The sequence below is a fragment of the Falco peregrinus genome, chromosome 6, assembly GCF_023634155.1.
Source record: "Falco peregrinus isolate bFalPer1 chromosome 6, bFalPer1.pri, whole genome shotgun sequence".
NCBI lineage: Eukaryota > Metazoa > Chordata > Aves > Falconiformes > Falconidae > Falco > Falco peregrinus.
This window is the reverse complement of record NC_073726.1, coordinates 58,434,029-58,454,404: the sequence shown is the minus strand read 5'-3', so window position 1 is coordinate 58,454,404 and position 20,376 is coordinate 58,434,029. Positions and strand designations below refer to the sequence as shown.

General features: G+C 46.5%; 1 protein-coding gene and 1 long non-coding RNA gene across 5 annotated transcripts; both read left to right on the top strand.

The window, feature by feature from the left end:
• Positions 1 to 34: 34 nt before the first annotated feature.
• Positions 35 to 19,782, top strand: GTPBP1 (GTP binding protein 1). 4 transcript variants are annotated; one of them, XM_055807485.1, is made up of 14 exons: positions 116 to 256; positions 1,573 to 1,736; positions 5,806 to 5,917; positions 8,413 to 8,593; positions 9,653 to 10,001; positions 10,432 to 10,555; positions 12,483 to 12,597; positions 13,052 to 13,196; positions 13,327 to 13,509; positions 14,314 to 14,449; positions 15,029 to 15,207; positions 15,722 to 15,919; positions 17,048 to 17,089; positions 17,528 to 19,782. In XM_055807485.1, exons 3-14 carry the CDS (start codon positions 5,812 to 5,814, stop codon positions 17,618 to 17,620), a joined length of 1,851 nt encoding a protein of 616 aa, XP_055663460.1. In that variant the 5' UTR covers positions 116 to 256; positions 1,573 to 1,736; positions 5,806 to 5,811; the 3' UTR covers positions 17,621 to 19,782. The 4 variants fall into 4 exon arrangements, with proteins under 4 accessions (XP_055663461.1, XP_055663458.1, XP_055663460.1 ...); XM_055807484.1 differs by having other exon boundaries at positions 127 to 256; positions 1,277 to 1,736; XM_055807486.1 differs by lacking the exon at positions 1,573 to 1,736 and having other exon boundaries at positions 35 to 256.
• Positions 1,743 to 5,249, top strand: LOC129784698 (uncharacterized). Its single transcript, XR_008747708.1, has 2 exons — positions 1,743 to 1,912; positions 2,927 to 5,249. It is a non-coding gene; the product is annotated as an uncharacterized LOC129784698 (long non-coding RNA).
• Positions 19,783 to 20,376: the final 594 nt, after the last annotated feature.

The window sequence follows — 20,376 nt, the reverse complement described above, 5'->3', positions numbered from 1 at the left end:
GGGGCCGCCGCACCCCCCGGGGCGGAGGGGCGGGCGCGGGGAGGGGCGGGCCGGGGCAGGGAAGATGGCGGCGGCGGAACGGAGCCGATCCCCGATGGGGGGCTCCCCGGTGCCGGCCTGCATGTTCGCCCCGGAGCCCGGCTCCCCGGGCGGGGGCCCTCGCGTAGCGGCGGCTGCTTGTCCCCTCCGCGCTGCCTTCGACGCCGAGGACGGCGAGGCGCTCAACGGCGAGCCCGAGATCGACCTCACCAGTAAGGTAGGCCCAGCGGGGGGGCGGGCGGCGGCCAGCGCCGTCACCCTACCGGGCCCCGCGCCGCCCTCTCCCTGGCGGCCGCTTTGCCCGTGGGGCTGCTACCGGGCCCGGGCCGACAGCCGGGACCAGCCCCGCTTCTGGCCGCCGACCTCGTTTCAGGAGAGTGAGGAGCTGGGGGGCCCGCCGGCGTGGGGGGGTCCCCCGGGGGCTTCCCCGCGGGCTGGGCTGGGGTCCTGGGCGCTCTCCGGTGGCCCCGCCATCGCTGGGCCGGGCGGCAGAGCCCGCCGTGCCGTGGGGGGCAGCCGGGAGGGGAGCAGTAAGGTCGAGCTACGAGGAGCTGACAGCGGGCTGTGCCCTGGCCGGGGGCGGCGGCGCTGGCCGGCCTGCCCGCCCGGCTCCTTCCCCTCGGCGGCCCGGGAAGCGCCGGCGGCGGGTGTTGCATCTTCTCAGCAAGCGCCGGGTTTGAAGCTGACAGTTGCTTTAACGTCTCGCTCACGTTTTTCCTCTGTGCTCGTTCTCTGTAGTTACCTGCTGCCAGTTGTACTAGTTCCTGGGGCTTTGTTCACATTCTTAAAAGCAGGTCAGAGCTCATAACTTGAGCACGAGGGCTCAGTGACAAGGGTGCTTCGCTCTTGGAAACCGGGTTAAATCAACACCAAAAGGTTTGTTCGCCTTGTGCAGTTTCTTTCTAGGATCTAAGTGGCAAAACTTTGTGGTGGTATTATTTCTGTCAGAATCCATTCTGACTTCCATCTTGCAGGAAGGTACATTGTAGTAATACGTGCATGCCAGAGCCCGCCACAGACTACATTAGCTGCCTTTCCATGCTGTCTTCTACTTTTTCCCAGTTGGCTGATCTTTTTAACTTTATACCTTTTGCTGCCAAGGGTTTGATGTATTGAGATGCCATCTCCCAGTCTCCTGAAAACTTGATTCGGTCCACTTGTAATTGTATGATGTAGAAGTCAGCATAGCTGGTGTTTCCTCCTGTTTTTCTGCCATCCCTCCTCTTCATGCTTCCAGCTGGAGTTGTTCCAAAGTCCTGGATTTTCTTGCCCTCTGTGGAGAAATGAAGAGAGAGGAATTGTGGTGTGTGGATGTGGAAACATTTGTTTTTGAGGGGGTGACTGGATATTATACAGTGTGGTACTGTATTAAAACAAATGTTATGAAGATGTCTTACAAGATGATAAAGAACAGAAATCACACCTGCACTATCTATTGAGCCACCTGTTTGTGCCTTAATGAGCTGGACAAGATTTTGGTACAGGATGCCAATATTGATCTGTGCTTTGTCTTGGACGTGGCTGATGTGGAAGAGGGCCCAGGATGATGCCAAGGGCTGTGTCACTGATTCTTGACAGCGAGGAACCTGACCAAAACTCTGACGAAGAGAGAGAAATGCTTTTCTCCCACAACCTCCATTTGTGTAGTCAACCTGTCTTCCATTCCTAGAAATCTGCAGGCACTACAGAGGTGATAGGTAAGCCTTTTTTTATGTTTATTACAAGTTATTTTCCCATATAGCAGTGTACACCTGCTATCTTTTCCCTAGACCTTTCATTTGTCTCCGTCTTGGGTGAGAACTAAGACTATGAGCTCTGCCCCATCTCTCCAAATTACTGTCCCACTGTGCACTCAAAACAGCAATTGCATATGGTGAGAATGCAGTAGCTAATTGCCCCTGCCTTCCCTGATACCTCCATTTTTTCTGCCTTCCCAGTTGAATTGCTGCCGTCCAATTCCTGCTTCAGGTGATGATTTCCAGCGCAGTCAATTTGTTTGCTAGTTGCTGCTTCTGTCCTGGTCTGACCCAGCCCCTTGCTGTGTTACATACTTTTCTCCCAGTCCTCCCCCAGTGTGTTCATTGTAAGGCGTGCTCTTTTTAGAGAGGACCACTTTGGGATTCAGTTGTCAAGTGCACCTGTCTGCTGGTCAAGCAAACAGTTCTATTCATCAGCACAAACTCATTTATCGTGTTGATCTTAATGGGTGTTTGTTTTCCTTTCAGTACTAACACACTGCAGTAGTAATCATCTTTCAGGTCAAAACCATATCACACAAGGCTATTAGTGAAGTTGATACTTATATTAGATCTACATTGGCAACAGAACATTAATAGCACTTGAACTATGTATGTCCACAGGACACTGAAAGCTAAATACGATGTTACAGAAGAGGTCTTTCCCCCAACTTCCCAATGGCTGGTAGTGGCCTTCCAGCCATCCAAAATATCAGGCTATGTTATTCCAATAAAGAGCAGCACTACATACCATGTAGTATTTGGTTTGCCCTTAATCTTTATAGTTTGCTGCCTCAGGGATATGGGATGCTTCTTTTATGAGGACTGTCTGTAGCAGTGCTGATATAACCTGAGCTCAATCTCACCGGTGTCTTGAAACTGCTGTTAATTAATACTATGGCCTCTTGCTTGCTGTTGGGCAGGGCAGAATGGCACAGTCCAACTTGTCCCCCTGGAGTAAACTCAGACAGCTGTAGCTATTACCCACCTCTGTTAAGTTAAGCCCAAAACTGAGGAAAGGTGGGAAAAGCCACCTCTCCCCAGAGACTGGGAAAGGACTTCAGAGATGGCATCTCAAACTTGTGAGATATATTTCCTTCTGCTGTCAGGAGTATAAAACAATAACTGGTTGTTACTTTTTTGCCCTATAGGAAATCTGAGGTTGCTAGACCCACATGGCTCCTACTGTTAACTGCTCAGTGCCTGGCAAAGTGGAAGGAACAAAAGTGAAAATTTTTGACTTTGTGAAAAATTCTGAAAAACATGAATACCTAGTGCAAGCATGGAGGGGATTGCTCAAAGGTGAAAAGCAAAAAAAAAAAAAAAAAAAAAAAAAAAGCAGAGAGGCCAAGACGGAGGGCCTCTTTTTGACCAAGGAGATGGCAAAGAACAGGCTCCCTCTGTCCAGGAAGCTAGCTAAGAGATCTTCAAAACAGCAAGTAAAGTCTTACAGTGACCTAGGAAACTGCAGAACTGGCTGGGGGCTGCAGGCTGCAGAAGCAGTCGCTAGAAATACTGAATGGCATTGGAAGGTGTGATCCATGAAAGCTGCTATTTGTTCTACACATCCTTCTCTTGATGTCTCACTTTATCAATATCAACTGTAAGCTTCATCAGCCCCAGGGCAGGCTTTGGAGGCAGTCTACCACTGGAACACCCTTCAGCAGCACCTTTGCATGGCAGTGAAAGCAGCAGTGTTTTGAGCTGATGTGTGTAGGTACTATGCTGTTTGAGCCCCCAGATCTCCTGCCTGGTACCATGAAGAAAGGCTACTGCAAGCTGCTCGGCTGAAATGACCCCTGGTACTTTAGACAACACCCTGCCTACTCACGCTGCTGAAACATTTGAACTCAGAAAAATAAAGCTGGTGATGAGACTTGAAGAAACTGAAGTTAGTGTGCCTCTACACTGGTGGCCCCTGTTGTTTTATTGATCTTTATGCGTATGACAGCCTATTTAATAGATCTTCCCGAGTCCCTGACCTGTGCTGGTGCACTAGCCTAAACTGTGAGCCTGTCTGCTGTGTTTCCAGGAAATCCTGAAAGTGCTTGCTGGCCAAAACAAGCCCTACACATCAACGCACAGCCTTCCATTCCTGTCCTGATCAAGCCTCTGAACAGTTGCTGATCTCCTCCTCAATACATTTACATCCAGTTGTCTCCTTTTAAGAAGAAAACAAAACCACAAGAAAAACTAATAAAGGCAAAACTCAGTCCTCTGTAGCATGAAATAGAAAGATTATGTGGCCTTCCACATCAGCGTGCTTTGCTACCCTTTGCAGACCATGCCAAGCATTTAAAAGGCTTAGGTAGGGCATGTGTCTAAAAGAGGCAGGTGAAGATGATTGTCTCTTGTAGCTCTCCGGCCCTTGCAGATACCTACATGCTTTGTGTGACCCTTAACTTTTGAGGAAAATGTTGCTTTGGCTGCCTTAAACCTTCTAACCAGCACTTGCTGTCTGTGCTGCAGTTTTCCAGATGCATGCATCGCTATAGTTTTGAAAGCTGCTTAAGCATTATTTATAGGGTTTTGCACTCCCTTACACTCCAGAATTCTAATAAAGGTCTTCATCAACCATGTAGTAGTAGTAGGTGGTAAAGGTAGTTCCTCCTTGAATACGTATTATGTTAGCTGTGCTAGCAAGTCAGGCTGTGTTAGTAGGGAATGTTGGGCGGGTTTGAAGATTTAGTCATTGTGAGCTGCTGTAAGCCATATGTGTTAGGCAAATCTAACACAGATTTCAGACTAGCTGTAGCACATAGTGAAGGGAAGTACATCTTTCTGGGCATGATTTTGGAACGTGTATGTTAGGACAGCTAGTGGAAGTATGGATTTCACTGAGTGTTGTAGAGGGGCACAGGTGTGCCTACCCATAGGGCTATCAGTAGGTGGTAGCCTTTACAACTCCTACTAAAAGTGCCTTTTTAACAGAAACGCATATCTTGCTTGCAGCAACTATTAAGCTATGGTACCAGGTTGCTCAGCCACCAACAGACTTGTTACCATGGAGGCAGCCAGAGAGCAGGTAGCCCATCAGTCCTGAATGGGTGATAAGGTTTCCTTGTTCTGCCACTGTCCTGCCACCGTTGTAGCCACTCTGTGTGAGTGTCCTCAGCTGTATTGTATGAGCAACACAGGTTTTTGCCAGAAATGGTGCTACACCATTCTGTTCTAAGAAGAATCCTTCCTTCCAAGAGCACTGTCTCGTTGTCCTCATTTGTTGCTTTGTTTCTGTCCACTTTTTCTTTCTTTTGATGTCTCTGTAGGGAAGGGCAAAGGAAGTTGTGTTTGTTGCAATAACTGCAGTTAAAACTTGTTGGCAATGCAGCAGCGGGCTTGCAAAACTGCAGCTCTCCACTGGTGAAATGTCCAAATATGCTCGTACAAACTGCTTTGTATTTCTGCCTCTAAGCACTGTAATGTAAAGTACCTGAAGTTTTGTTAGGAGTTTAAAAATAAAGCTTATTCATGTTCTTTCCTTCCCCTCTGCCCCCTCAGAAAACAAAAGGGAACATCGAGTATGTGAAAGACTTATGAGATGCTCTAGGTGTGCTCTGTGGTGAGGTCTGGCTGTCCCGTCATGCTCTGGGGGAGCAGCAGCACTCTGTGCAGCACAGACTGTGGAGTACCCAGCTAAGAAATTACTTTGGAGAAGATATCTCTTCCCCTTTCAGTTATCCTTGCATGGCAACATGTATTACACAGAAGTAGAAGCGGGATGTTCACTTAAATGTGTCTTTTAAACTTTGGTTACTTCAAAATGAGGTGCTTGGTTATTCATATTTGCTTTGAAGTGTACTTTGCAACATAAATGAACTCTGAGCAAATAACCTTGTGTAGTGTCACAAGGAAACAGCTGTCAGCAAAGCTGGTTTTAAAAAAACAACAAACAAACCCAAACCACCAGAAAGCAGTCCTTGAAAAAGAGCCCTTCTTTCTCAATAAAGCACACGGATTGATTGTCCTTATAACTGAAGCTGGTTTTGAAATTGCTTGACATCTGCAAATGGATATTTAATCTTTTTTCCAGCTAGTGATGGTGAGTCCAACTTCAGAGCAGTATGACAGTTTGCTCCGGCAGATGTCAGAGAGAATTGATGAGGGATGTGGGGAGACCATCTATGTCATTGGTCAAGGATCAGGTGAGTATAGATTCCTCAGGAAAAAAACCAAAAAACATTAAAATGATTAGAAAAACCTAGTTCATCTAACTGGACTGCTGCTGAAGGTAGTGCTTACTTCTCCAGAATAACTTGGAAACCTCCACAAAGTATAGCAGAACCTGTAGGACAAATTCTTTTATTTTATTCCTGCCAGCAGCTGTCTTATGTAACATATTTTTTGTATAAAATCATCCAAGTTCCTTTTTGGAAGTAAGGCATAAGTTGTCTAGGCACACCAGGAAACAATGAAGGATATGAAATTATAGTAACAGTTTTAGTACAGACGTCCTCGATGTCTGAGGGAGGTCTTTTTCTGTCTGGTTTCATTCAATTCTCCATTGTAAGTAACAGTATTTGTACTGTACAGGAATGTATTTGAGATACTTCAGATAGCTGAAATACCTGCTGCTGACTTTCTTTGTTAGTGTGCATTTGTACTATGGAGAGAAAGGTTTTCCTTTCCTCAGCATGAGGCCTTTATTTTTATGTTAACTTGGGTATGACTGCAGTCATTCGCCTTTGCAGATTTTAGCAGCTAGCATCGATTACCTCTTTTTCACAATTTGAATATATGCATCTGATGCTGGTATAGTAATATTGAACATGGCCTTGCTTTTGAAATTTCAGTTTCTTTTCTGAATGCAAAAAAATTGTCTATGGCTATCATAAAGCTGAAGGCATGTTTCAAATATATTAGCTATCTGCTGGATATCAAGTTGTTACAATCAACCATTCTACTAGTTACTATGTTTAAGGAAGAATACAAAACCCTAGTCATCACTGCCAAGGTTGGCTGAGATAATGTAGGGAGGGAGCTGCATTACCTCAGAACAGTGTGCTTTTGGGGCTTTCCTGGTGTCTTGCAAAGCAGCCAACATAGAAGAGGGGACAGGATTAGATGGCCAGTGGTCGTGCAGCCAGTATCGCAGAGATAATGCTCTTGCCTCCCAGTGAGCTTCCCACATGTAGTCCAATTTCTTGGTATTTGGGATAACCACATCTGCAGCAGAGAACTAACAAGCTGGGCTAGTAACTGCTTTGTCTTCTAGGATACCCTGTGAGGGTGTTAACTGGTGGTTGTTGCAGTGATGTACTTGGATATAGGCATTTCTTTCTTACAAGTATGAGCTAAGACTTCTGACTTCATTTTGGATTGCTGCATAGTCAAGGAAGATGGGGATCTTTTCTGTGAATTGGAACCAGAAAAAAAATCTTTATAATGCTGTCCCAGTTGCTCCTTCTCATTCACTTCGAGTGTCTATGATTTTGATCATCATGGATACCCAACTCAGATGACTGAGAAGGTAGTGAAGACTGCCAGGAAGCTCACTGCTTCATCAGTAGTGATCCTTCTCTTTCTCACTTGGCCTTTACACCTCTCCTGTCCCCTACTTCTCATTCCCCTTCTATGACCCAAGACCCCAGCTGTGGTGCTTTTTGCTTTCCCCACCATCTCAACAGCTTCTCAGCCAGCTTATGAGTTGGGCTGGAAACCATCCAGCAAATCTACTTGTTGTAGAGATGTGCAGTAGTTAAAATGCTGCTTAGTTCATGCAAACTGCAGTTACTGCCTTCCAGCTGATGAGTCAGCTGTGCATATGCATGCACACACAGCAATAGCTTTGGACATCCAGGTGCGTGTGGCTCTGTACCTTGGTTTGTTGGGGTTTTTTTTAATCCACAGAGGAGATTCTGTCCTGAAGTCTGTGCAGCTTCTCAGCACCTGGGTTAGGAGAGAAGCTGAGAGCTGAGGTGGCCTTGGAACTGCGTAGATAGTTGCCACTGGCTTGCTCTGACTGTCAGCTCTTTGCTTGGGTGAGCTGTTCAGAGGCAGCGTGCCTTCTTGCTGTTTTCAGGCCTCGTGCTGTCAGCATTTCTTTCAAAGTGCCAGGACGAAGGCAGTGAGACATGCCAAAACCACTGTTTTAACTGGAGTATGTAGGGGCTAAAGAAATTGCTGTGCAGGCCAGACTTGCAGAAATTGTGTACCTAGGATGTGGTTTTATAAAATAAGCTGATTGTTTAAATTGGTCCCATGTTTACTGGTTAATTGCGGTGATACTTCAGTCAGAGCTTTCCTTTTGTTAATGCTTTTCCCTTTATTGCAATGCAAGAGGAGATGTTTTATCTGACTGAACGAAATCGCACGAAAAGTACTTTCAGCATGTGAAATAAGGGAATTAGACAGTCTTTTTTGCCAATCCATAAGTATTTGCTTGTAGAAATTGTGAAGTAAACTCCTCTAGATTAAAGATGGTGCTTTTCTAGTGTCTTTTAAGTCCTCTATGGGCTAAAGGCTTAAAGACTGTCCCTTTTTATTTTGGGCAAAGGGTGCTTATTCTGTTTACATGGCTGACGTCTCCAGTCTGCATAAAGTTCTGATCAGTGTGAAAATCCAGGCAGAATGCTGCTGCTGCTGACCATTGCAAGGTGGTGCTCACTGACTGTCCTTTGTCTCTTCAACATCATGCTAGATGGAACTGAATACGGTCTGAGTGAAGCAGACATGGAAGCATCCTATGCCACGTTGAAGAGCATGGCAGAGCAGATAGAGGCAGATGTGATCCTCCTGCGGGAGCACCAGGAGGCAGGGGGCAAGGTGCGCGACTACCTTGTTCGGAAACGTGTGGGTGACAACGACTTCCTGGAGGTCAGGTGAGGAGCCAGATGGAGACAAAGTTAGTCAGCAGCCCAGCTGCATTTTTACCGTGTGAGCAGTCCATGATGCTGAGCCAGCAACGCTGATTCGAATCTGGGTGTTGTAGCTACCCAACAAAGGGAATTGAGCTTGACCACTCCTTGCTAATGAAATGGCCTTTTTGTTGTTGTTGCTGTCTCTTTTGTGTTTGTGGACATTTGCCTGTGTTTAGCTGAGAACTGTGAAGCTGTCTGGGTGACAGCTTCACAGTTTGGGGATCTTTTGTGTGCTGAATCCCAGTAGGGAGTCACATATGTGCATGTGTGTCTGTGTGTGTGCATATATGCACACTGCTGGGACACAGTAATTTTGATGAAGGGTTCAGTTCTATTCCAAGACTGTGGTGATCCAAGTCACCTTTTAATGCACATGAAATAGCTTGTGTAGCATGACTTGAGAGTCTGTCCAGACCTGGATATAATGGATTTCCAACATTTCCCAACAGCTATAATAGCCACCTTTATCAGAGGCAAGGAAGGAGATTGCTGCCTGAGAGGGTTTTCCCCTAAAATGTTTTATTGTTGTTTGAGCTTTTACTTTTCTGGGAACAGCAATTTCAATTTCTGTGCTCTCCCTAGGACCTGGTGCTATTGCAACATGAAGAGTATAGAAAAGCAGAGGTATTCTAGACCAAGTTGGGATTTAGTCTTTCTTTTAAACTGCCACAGTGTATATGTTGGATTGCAGAGACTAGCAGTTGGAAGAGAGAGATTCTGTATGGCATCAAGCAATGTCAGGTTCAGCTGACTGTGTTCTGGACACCACTGACATGTTTCCACAGTCTTCCACATCCCAGTTCTCAGAGTCTGAGATCTCTGCTGTTAACTAATGACTGTGACAATCTCTGCTCTGCTTGTGAAGGTCTAACATTTTTTAATCTCTGTTTGAATGTTAGGGAGAAAAAGCTAGTTATTTGCAGGAGCAATGGTGTTTGGCATTTGGGGTTTTTTTTTGATCACTTGTTTGTTTCTTCAGTTACCATATTTTACCAGGTTCCTTTTACCTTTCCCCTCCAGGGTAGCAGTGGTTGGCAATGTGGACGCAGGAAAGAGCACATTGCTGGGTGTCTTGACACATGGTGAACTAGACAATGGCCGAGGCTTTGCTCGGCAAAAGCTCTTCCGCCATAAACATGAGATTGAGTCAGGTCGCACCAGCAGCGTGGGCAATGACATTCTGGGCTTCGACAGTGAGGGCAATGTGGTGAACAAGCCTGACAGCCATGGTGGCAGCTTGGAATGGACGAAGATCTGTGAGAAATCCACCAAGGTCATTACTTTCATTGACCTGGCAGGTCATGAAAAGTACTTGAAAACCACCGTCTTTGGCATGACTGGCCATTTACCTGACTTCTGCATGCTTATGGTAGGTAGCAAGAAAGACGTACTGTACGGGGCTGTTCACAGCTTTAACAGCCTCGACTTCTTTCGTATTGCAAAGTCCCTGTGGGGTGGTGGAGGGAAGCAGCATGTCCCAGGGGTGGAGAGCAGAAGTCACTGTATCTCACCAGGACTCTTGAGGCAAGTGCCCTGGGACTGACACTCCCAGACAGGCCTAAGCTGTATGATTTTTGAAAACTGAAAGATTTCTAAATTCCAGAAAACCTATTTAAACCAAGGAGAAATGAGTCCTTAGTTAGTGTCCAACAGCATTTGAAATGCACTGGGTCTGCTCATACAGTCCCAGTGACATATCTACAATCTAATCACAGCCTACTGCATGTCTGACACAAGACCTTCTCTGTAGCCCAGCAGGAGGAACATTTACATCCCTGTATCTTGTATCCCTGGTGTAGGTTGGCAGTAATGCTGGGATTGTTGGAATGACCAAGGAGCACTTGGGCCTGGCGCTTGCACTTAATGTTCCTGTCTTTGTTGTGGTGACCAAGATCGACATGTGCCCTGCCAACATCCTGCAAGGTGAGTCCAACCAGCTCTCTCCAGGGCTGTTTCTTACCTCTGTATGTCCTCTGCTTGAGTTGAGGAATTACTGCTGGAGAAAAGCGGCTTTATCTGCTTTTGACTGCATCTTAAACATCTTCCAGAAATCTCTTTTTTCCCTTGCCTGTTTTGTAGGCAGTTCACTCATAGTCACCATTTCAAAATTCCCTGAATTGGAGGACTCACCTGGGTAACCAGTAAAGTGTTTGCTACAGGGTTTTGCTTAGCTGAGCTCTAAGGGGAGAAGCATATAGTTGGGTTTGTGCCTTTGCTTTCTTTCTGGGTATTTAAACCTGGAGGGAAAGCCTGGAAGTTCTCTTGAAAGCTGCTTTCCTCCTCGCCCATGGTTTGAGTGTGATCTTAAGCTTCAATCAAACTTATTGTCCAGCAGCTGTTAGGTGAAAGGGCAGCTGCTTTTTACATCCTGCTCACCTGGGCACTTCTCAAGATACACTGGTATAACTACAGCAGCTCCGTCCTGTGTCTGAACAACCAGTGCATAATAAACCATGGTTCAAAGCAGCTGCTTGTGGGCTATGGTAGCAGGACTGGACTAGACACAGGCGGGGATGGCAGTGAGCAGCAGGGGCTAGCAACATTTTTGCTCAGCAGCAGTTAAAGCAGCACCTCTAACCCCAGCAGTGTCCCTTTAACCTACGCTTGATGTTTTTTCAGGCTGTGATCAACTCTCACCTTTAACATTCTCTTGATGTGTTTCTCACACCTTCAGGAACATGCTGTGGTTAATGAGAGCAATGTTTTTTTTCGATAATCAGTCCTAAGAATCAGGAAAGTGAATGCTCCCGGTACTGTCCGTGGTTAGTTCATTATGTTTCAGGTAAACAGACGCATATGATCAGAAGATTATCTAAATGTGTCTGTAATAGATGTTCGGCAGATAAACTGAGGCCTGACTGTAAGATAATAACTGGGAAGGAAGGAGAGTCTTTGGCTCTGGGTGAGGAGAGAAGAGCTGCTTGTGGGAGAAGCCACTCCCATGTCCTCTTCTGTTTGTATTAAATAGACACAAGCTTTGACTCGTGTGTCTTTGAAGAGCAGATGGCATGATTAGATGTTTGTGTTTCTTTATCCAAAAACATTACTTTCCCCATAGGCAACAATTTGTTCACAAAAAACATCTAATTGGATGACAATCATAGCATATAAATGATTTGCTCTTTTAAGCCCATATTGGCCTTTTTTTTTTTTTTTTTCTCACTGTAAGGCACTTTGCAGGAGGCTGATGCTAGTACATCAGGTAATGCCCCTGCTAGTTGATAGATATCAGGCTTAGAAAATAAATTGAAGAGAGGCAAAAGATTAAAGCTGGAAGCCATGAGATTCGTCCCAAAATATTTATTTCTGGATCTGGTCCACCTACACTGTCCTAGACTGTGATGGTGACCTTTACCTCTTACATGCTTCTCTAACATTCTAGGGCAGGTTGATTGCCAGGGAATGTCTGTTGAGGTTTGTTTGGTCAAAATTGATTTCTAATTCATATGTTCTCAAATATTTCAGTTCCTGAGTGCTGCTGGTTTTCTTTGAATTCAACATGAAAAATCCTTTATAGGAAGAGGAAATACCTTATAACTCCTTAAAGCTACTTAATGGACAGCTATAAAATGTCTACTTCACAGCATTGCACTTGCAGATGCAAACACTTATGTCTGTTCGTGTATGATGTCGCTTGGCAGCAGGCTAGCTGGCATGAAATGGAAGATGGAATGGCTCCAAAGTCCTACCTGGGCTGCAGCAAACTCATAGTCTCATTCACGCACCTTTAGCCATCTTCTCCTGTCTATTTGTGACAAGAACACCAGTCTCCCTTCAGGGAGAGACCCCACAAAAGCGATTTGTAAAGACGGGAGATGCTGCCCTAACAATATTCATTTCACCCTTTAAGAAACCCTGAAGCTGTTACAGCGACTGCTGAAGTCCCCAGGGTGCAGGAAGATTCCCGTGCTGGTTCAGAGCAAGGATGATGTCATTGTAACAGCCTCCAACTTCAGCTCAGAGAGGTAACGGGAGTAGAGGAGAGTCATTTCTCTTTCGATCCTATTTGAAGACTGGGTGAGAAGATTCAGAAGGAGAGTCCATTGTCTAGATATGTGAAGGTTGCATTTGCCATGTGGTGTGTTGATTCCATAAGAATGTGTTGATTCTGAGCTTGACCTGCTTGTGTTCCCCTCTCTGAGACAGAAATGAGAGGCTGCTTCTGGGCAGTCTGCAGAAGATGGCAGGGTGTTCGGCTTCCTTCCATCCTGGAACCTTACACCTTTTCCTGAATGTCATTAGAAGGCAGAGGCAGTGTTGCAGGTTTTCAAACATGGGGTGTTGTTCATCTGACAGCTTGCCAGGCTCTCCCTTCCTAGCAGTATTGAATTCAGTCCCAAAATTTTGGATGTCTCCCTACATGTAGAATCCCAGGCAGGGAGGTGAACTAACTCCGTTTTCATCAATTTTCCTTTACAGAATGTGCCCGATTTTCCAGATTTCAAATGTCACTGGGGAGAACCTAGATTTGCTGAAGATGTTTCTTAATCTCTTGTCTCCACGGACCAGTTACAGGGAAGAAGAGCCAGCAGAATTCCAGATAGATGATACTTATTCTGTCCCAGTAAGTGGCCTATTATTTGGCAGAATTTTCTGTTCCTCCTTTTAGTTTGAAGAAGGTATCTTCCCTACCGAGGGGAGTTCTAGAGCTCTTCTGCTAGCATGGTCTTACTGTTTTTTCTTTTTTGGCATAGGGTGTAGGAACAGTTGTGTCTGGGACAACACTGAGGGGCCTAATCAAGCTCAATGACACCCTGCTGCTGGGGCCAGATCCCCTTGGCAACTTCCTCCCTATTGCTGTCAAGTCCATCCACCGCAAGAGAATGCCCGTCAAAGAAGTGCGGGGAGGCCAGACTGCCTCTTTCGCTTTGAAAAAGGTGAGATAATCTGCTCCAGGCCCACAGAACAGAAACCACCCTCCTAATTTTAGAGTGCTCTTGGAGTTCAGCTGCAGTGAGACTGCTTTTGCAAAGCCCAGCTACCTCATTTTGCAGTGGAATAAAATCCCATAGAACCTCTGTGGGTCCTATACCCTGGTTATTCCACCTGACAGCTGCTAGTGATAGCGGTGGGACCCAAGGTAATGAGGAGTGTTGCAGACATAACAAAATGGAAGCATTGGTCTCCTTTTGTGCTGGAACTGCATTAGTATCCTGGGCAGTATATGGATGCTGTTCCTCTCAGCTTGTAGGACCAGCAGCATGATTTGGGATTTAAAAATTACCAAATCTGATGTGATTCCTCCCACAAAAGCTTTCTGTCAATAGAAGCTGCACTGATTTTAAGGGGATATAGTTTAAGCTACACCAAAATTCATGTGGTCAGGCTTATCACATTGTGTTAACAGACATCGTGATTTTGGAGAGATCATCTGCTTGGATAATGTGCAACTAGGATGTATGTTTTGATTTAAAGGATGAGTGAGTTAAAACTTCTCTGTTGGTGTCCAGCATTCCCACCACTTTAACTAAAGCTTCCTTAGAAACTTCAGCTGAAGTTGGGATTTTGAAACCTTTGCATAACATTGTTACATACTGCTAAACAGCTTCTGCTTTGCCTTTCGGTGAGCATAAGTTAGTATCTCTGAAATCCCTTAGGATCCTTCTGGATGCGGTCAGCCAGAGAAGCAAATTTATTCCCTGGAGAATCATGCTAAGGTTTTTTGTGTCGCTGCTTTTTAGATCAAGCGTTCTTCCATCCGGAAAGGCATGGTAATGGTGTCACCCCGCCTGAATCCACAAGCATCGTGGGAGTTTGAAGCAGAGATTCTGGTGCTTCATCACCCCACCACCATCAGCCCACGATATCAGGCCATGGGTATGTGTCTCAGCATTGCCTCGTCTTTATTTCCCGGTGGTAACAGTTTGTATCAGCTCTAGCCTGAGATAATTTTGCTCCCTTGTGGCTCTGTCAAACTGAATATAAGCTATAGTTCCTGGTTTTACCTTTCCCAGCAATGTGTTAGAGAGAGGGGAAGGAGCTGACGGAGGGAATAGGGAGGCTGTAGGTAAAAAGATGTGTGACTCCAAGTGTACTTGTAGCCTGCCTGAGCCAGAGCTCTGTGGTGCAAAGATTCTTCAGCTTCAAATGCTGATGTAAAGATGTGTTTTGGGTCCTGCCCTCTAGCCCAGCTGCTTGGTGTGTAGGATTCTGTTGGGGGTGCTTCAGGAAAGTTTCCATTTGAAGGCAGCTGTTCTAGTTTGATTGTGTTTTCTTTTTGAGGATTGAACAAAAGGAGCTGTGTGACCCACATAGTCTTTGGTACACAGTAGATTTTTACATTGCTGACTCAGTGCTGTTAGCTGTAGGGTAGCAAGAGCTGCCTTACATGTCTCTCTGAAGCTTACTCCGCTGATGGTACTGGCTGTTGAAATCCTTTTACATTTGTATTTGCAGTGCATTGTGGCAGCATCCGTCAGACGGCCACGATTCTCAGCATGGACAAGGACTGCCTGCGGACGGGGGACAAAGCCACAGTGCACTTTCGCTTCATCAAAACCCCAGAATATTTGCATATAGACCAGCGGCTGGTCTTCCGTGAAGGCCGCACCAAAGCTGTGGGTACCATCACTAAGGTAAAGGCTGAAGTCTTGACTTTTTTTTGCCCATTAGCTACTTTCGGCACTGAGAAGCCAGCAGGAGAATCCAGATAGCTGTGGAAAATTGAGAGAAGAGACCGTCCTTCGATCACAAATGTCAGCCCTGACATGGGTTGTGGATGACCAGTGTGCTTTGTTGTGTGGTGGGTCTTCAGCTGGTGTGAATGAGAGAATGTGAAGGTGGGGGATGAGCCAGCTGCCTCCTGGTTCTTCAGGCTCAGTCTCTTTCTGACAGCTTGTAGCTGGTCTCTGAGTCATGTTGTGGAAGGTTGAGTGTCACCTCAGCCGAGTGACCCTTTCCACCCTGTAAGGGTTCTTGAGGGCAGCTCAGAGGCCTAGGTTTCTTTGAACAGCTGTTGCTGCATTCTTCTCGTGATGGCTATTGGTATCAAATCTCTTGAGGCGTTTTGTTAAAAAGCAGCATTGAACCTTGCCAGATTGGCCTAGCTATTTTAGTGCTCATTTTGGCCTCTCCCTTTGTAATCTGCAGTTACTTCAGACCACCAATAACTCACCAATGAACTCCAAGCCACAGCAGATCAAGATGCAGTCAACCAAGAAGGGAGCTGTTACGAAACGAGAGGATGGTGTTCCTCCAGCTGGGACGGCAGGTGGAGGCCCGCCAGCTGGAGACGAGGCCCCCTCAACAGCTGCAGCACCACTGACACCTACTGCCCTGCAACCATTGGTAAGTGAGGAAAATACGTCTGTCCTAGCTGTTTGCATCTTGGTTTCATCTGTTGGAGGAAGGGCACTCTAAAGCACAAGCATTATCCCCTCATACCCTTGAACTCACCTTGGGCCTCAATGTGTGACAGAAACAAATAGAAGCATCAGTAGTGTCACAGCAGAAACCAGAATTCTCTGATGCTCATGGCTGACCTTTCAGCAGCTAGCAGCTTAGGGTTCTGGGACAATTCAGGTTGGACCTCAGGAAGTGTCTAGTCTAACCTCCTGCTCTAAGTGGGATTAACTGTGAGGTCAGACCAGGTTGCTCAGGGTTTTATCCAGTCATGTCTTGAAAACCTCCAAGGTGGAAGACTGCACAACCTCCCTCAGCAACCCGTTTCACTGCTTGACTGTGCTTATAGTGAAGAAGTCTCTACATATACCCAGAAGCTGAACTACTGAAGCATCTAACAACCAGTCACAGAATGGGTTTCTACTGTCTGAATCAGAAGTAGAACATCCCTGCTCTAGGGAAATGACAACCTAAGTAGTAGTATTAGGCACAGGTCGTCTGCCTTGTCAAGGAGGGAGGATGGAGATGTCCAAGGAGAAAGAAAGGCTTATCTCTTTCTAGAGAAATTTATCCAGGTGGTTTTGTTGGTTAGGACTTCTCAGCTCAGCTTGTCCAAGAAAGGTACCTAGCTTTTCTGGGTCTGAAAGGAATGGAAAGGCAATTCTAACTGCAGGCTTTGGGAGCTATTTCTCAGCTTTATTACTGATAGAAGAAAGGTCTTCTCCTTTTAGTGTACTTAGCTAGTAAGTGAAAGGTTCAGGAAGTGATTCTGTCAAGAGACCTGGTCAGTGTTCCCCCCTCTTAGTTCTAGCTATCTTCGTTGCCACTGGTCAAGTCTTGTCCTCTTGAGCCAGGCTGGCTGCTGAAAGAGGGCCCTCTGGCAGGGGTCCTCTGCCTTTGCATGTGCCTGTGGCTTCTTAATGATCCCCCATCTCCTCCTTGTCTTGTTGTAGCGTCACTGTGGTTGCAGGTAGTGCTCCCAGCTTGCTCTTTGTTTTGTCCCTCCCCCTGAGAGTTTGTGTTGCTTTTGTTCTTGCTTACCTCTGCCTCTCTCTCCTTGCTGTCTCCCCTCAGCCTGCACTGGATGAAGAGCCCCACATCCGTGAGGGCAATAAGGTATTTGGCTGCTTTAAAGGAGAACGGTGGTGGGCTTGCTGGCTTGAGGCTGGGAACAGTTATGTTAGCAAGAGAGCCCTGGTAGGGGGGTGGGGGGCTTTCCTTCCATTCTGCACAAAGCCAAGGGAGCCTGAGGCCTTGGTTTCTCAGATGCTGAGCCCCATGGCACTTGCTGACTCTCATGGGAGTGAAATGTTCAGAAAATTGGGAAATCAGGTCCTTTCCAGCTTGAAGGGCTGAACTTCATGGTATATCTGACTCCTCCTTCCTTCATGGTGTGTCTGTCTGCCTTCTCTCCTCCCTGCAGTGGTAGGAGGTTGCTCAGTCACAACTGCTGTCCTGCTGTCTGGGTGTGTATGTAATCCATCCGAACTCCTGCTGTGTTGATACTCTGATTCAGAGGTCACTGCACACTAAAGTGTCTCTTCTTGTTTTCAGTCAAAAGTCGGAGGAGGAGGCCGGCGACGTGGGGGTCAGCGCCATAAAGTGAAGTCTCAGGGAGCCTGTGTGACTCCTGCCAGTGGCTGCTGAATTTCTTACTCCTCCTCCCTCTGAGGAATTCCTCCCCTTCCCTTCATTTCTTATTCAAAAGATCCAGAGCAGCTTAAACCAAAACCCATCCCAGCTGATTGGCTGCAGAAGAATCGTCTCTCCTCGCTGAAGGAAGCGATGAAGAGCATAATTTATAAGCTAATGAAGGTGATAAGACACACAGAACTGAGTAACTGACACCTTTCTCCTCCCCCCATCGACACATTTTTGTACATCATGGGCTTAGTTTTTATTCTTAGTTTTTATTATATTTTGTGTGCATGAAGATGAGAGTCTGGATAGAACTGCAAAGAGCCAGTTAGCTGCCTCCCTCCTCCCTCACCCCTTTCTGTCCACAGGACTTGCTGCTCTCCTCCTATTTGCTGTCTCAGATCCAGGGATTAGCAAATGCCTGAAATTTCAGACTTGCAAAGGTTAAAACATGTTGTTAGGATGGCTCCATAGGGCATTGTTTCCTCACCACTGCAGCCCTGTGCCAAATATGTTTCTGGATTCCCTCCATCTTAAACTGTTCCTGAGTGGGTTTAATTTAGTGACTGAAGTTTGATAGAGATAGTAAGAAATTTCATTAGTTGGAAATCTAAGAGAGAAACAAATAGGAAAGCAGTTCTTGATGTTGAGGAATCCTATACTGAATATCCTTCTCAAATACGTTGATAGCACTTAAGATTTTAATTAGAGACAGAATGAAATGGGCAGTCATTTGCCCATCCTGTTCCACTTCCCATCATGCTGCTTTTTCTATTGTTCAGTGCGCAGTGGAGCAAATCTAACCTGCCTCTGAAGGCTGCAGCAGCTCAATTGACAGTATTAAGAATATAGTGCAGGAGCACTCGGTCCATCCCTTGAGCCAGGGAAAGCCTCACCTCGATGGACAGAGACCACAGGTGGTAATATACTTCTGAAACAGAGACACCAGGGAAACGTGACCTCCACTTGATTTTGTTTACTCCAAGATTTCCCAAATCTTTTCTGGAACTCACTGGCCAAACTTTGCCATGGCAGAGGCAAGATTTGTCTTCTTCCCTCTTGGATGAAGAGGCCAAGGATGAATTAGTACTAAAATTATAGAAGTACTTTCAGGTTTGGAAGTACGTGGTAATTTTTCTGACTTGCATTTAATTTTTTTTAAGATTGTGGGGTTTTTTATGACAAATTCTGGCTTCTCCAGGAAGGCCCTGCAAGGACGGTGTGTAAATTAACTGTATTGTTACCATGCTTTTTAACTCTGCTTTGTGCAAGTGATCAACTCCGTGCTGATTTTGATGTCTCCTTCTAACACTGCCTCTTGGCTCTCATGAGGACAGGAGTGATCCTCTGCCAGCTTGTGGTGAGCTGTGGGAGCACTTTGAGGGAGGAGGTGGTATCCTCAGCAAATCGTTGCTCTCCCCAGCAGGTGTGGTCGGCCTCGGTTTCTTTGAGGGCTTCCTCCTCCAATGAAGGACTTTAATTAGAGGGAGACTGTAAAGTTTCTGTCCCTCCTTAGCGGGTTGTTCCTGTTTCTCACTCTGTGGCACCTGTGTGCAGTTCATTTCAGTTCACCTTGTGATTCAAGGTAGGCTTTCAAGCTGACAGAGCGACAGCAGGCTTAGTGGGGAGAGCGCATCTCCCGATGCCAGCACCAGCACTCCAAGAGCATTAAGTGGCATGGGAGAGGGGAGAAATGTGGTTTGGGGGGCGAGGGTACTTTGCCTTAGAGACTGCAGTGGCCTGAGTGTGGGTGGAAGGGGGAGGTCAGACAGTCCTTTCCAAGCTATGTGCCTAAATACCAGCACTCTTCTGGTGAGGGAGGAATTATAGGCGGCTACAACACTAATAGCACCCGCATTGTGAGGGGGTGTGAAGTGTGGCTAAGCAGGGCACAAGGGCCTGGTTGGTTTGTCTTCTGGCCCTGTAGCAGCATCGGACTGCATCTGATTTCACTGCCCTCTATTTCTGAGGGGAGCAGCGAGCTCCGGGCAGTATTCTCTTTCTCCATTCCTTGTGCTCCAAGTGAAGGAGACTGCTGAGACTGGAAGAAGGTTTACTTTAGTTTGTGCAAAGGAGGTGGTGTGATCTCTCTTTTGTGACCAGCATTCAAAGATCACTCAGGCTGGTGTGATCTATAAAATAAATTTTAAACAAGTTTGTTCCAAGTTAAAGTATGTCTTGTTGCTTTTTGTCCCTCTGGAAAATCAATGCTTGCCGCTTTAATGCCAGAAGCCAGACCAAGTGGGTTTGCCTGGCACCGGGCTCCTTTGCTGGCTATGAGGCTGCATTCATCGTGATGGCAGGGGAGGGCATGCCGTGCTGTAGGAGAGCTGCCGCTGAGCCTCTGCATAGCCCCTGACAGCTTTTACTCTAAGATTTAGTGCTTCTCAGTGGCAGAGTAGTGAAATGAGAACACTTGCATGGTGTGAGCTATGCTGTTAGGTGTGTACATGTGTCTAAGAGCTGCTATGGCAAATCATTTGGGGCCAGCTCCACGGGAGGATGCAGGTTTAGTGCAGCACTTCCACTGCCTGTGTACGTTTGTGCTCCCTGGGCCCTCACTATGACTTGCACCTTACCCATTTTTGTAAACACAGAGGGACTCTCCAGGGCTTGGAATGGGCCTTTTCTTGCCTCCTCCTAATCTCAGACATTCACAAAGGCTCTTTCCTGCCCTGCACAGCCCTCTCACAGGTAACTGTTGGGCTGGTAGCTGGAGCAAAGGCCCATGCAGCCCCCCTCCTCCTGCAGATGGCTGGTCCAGG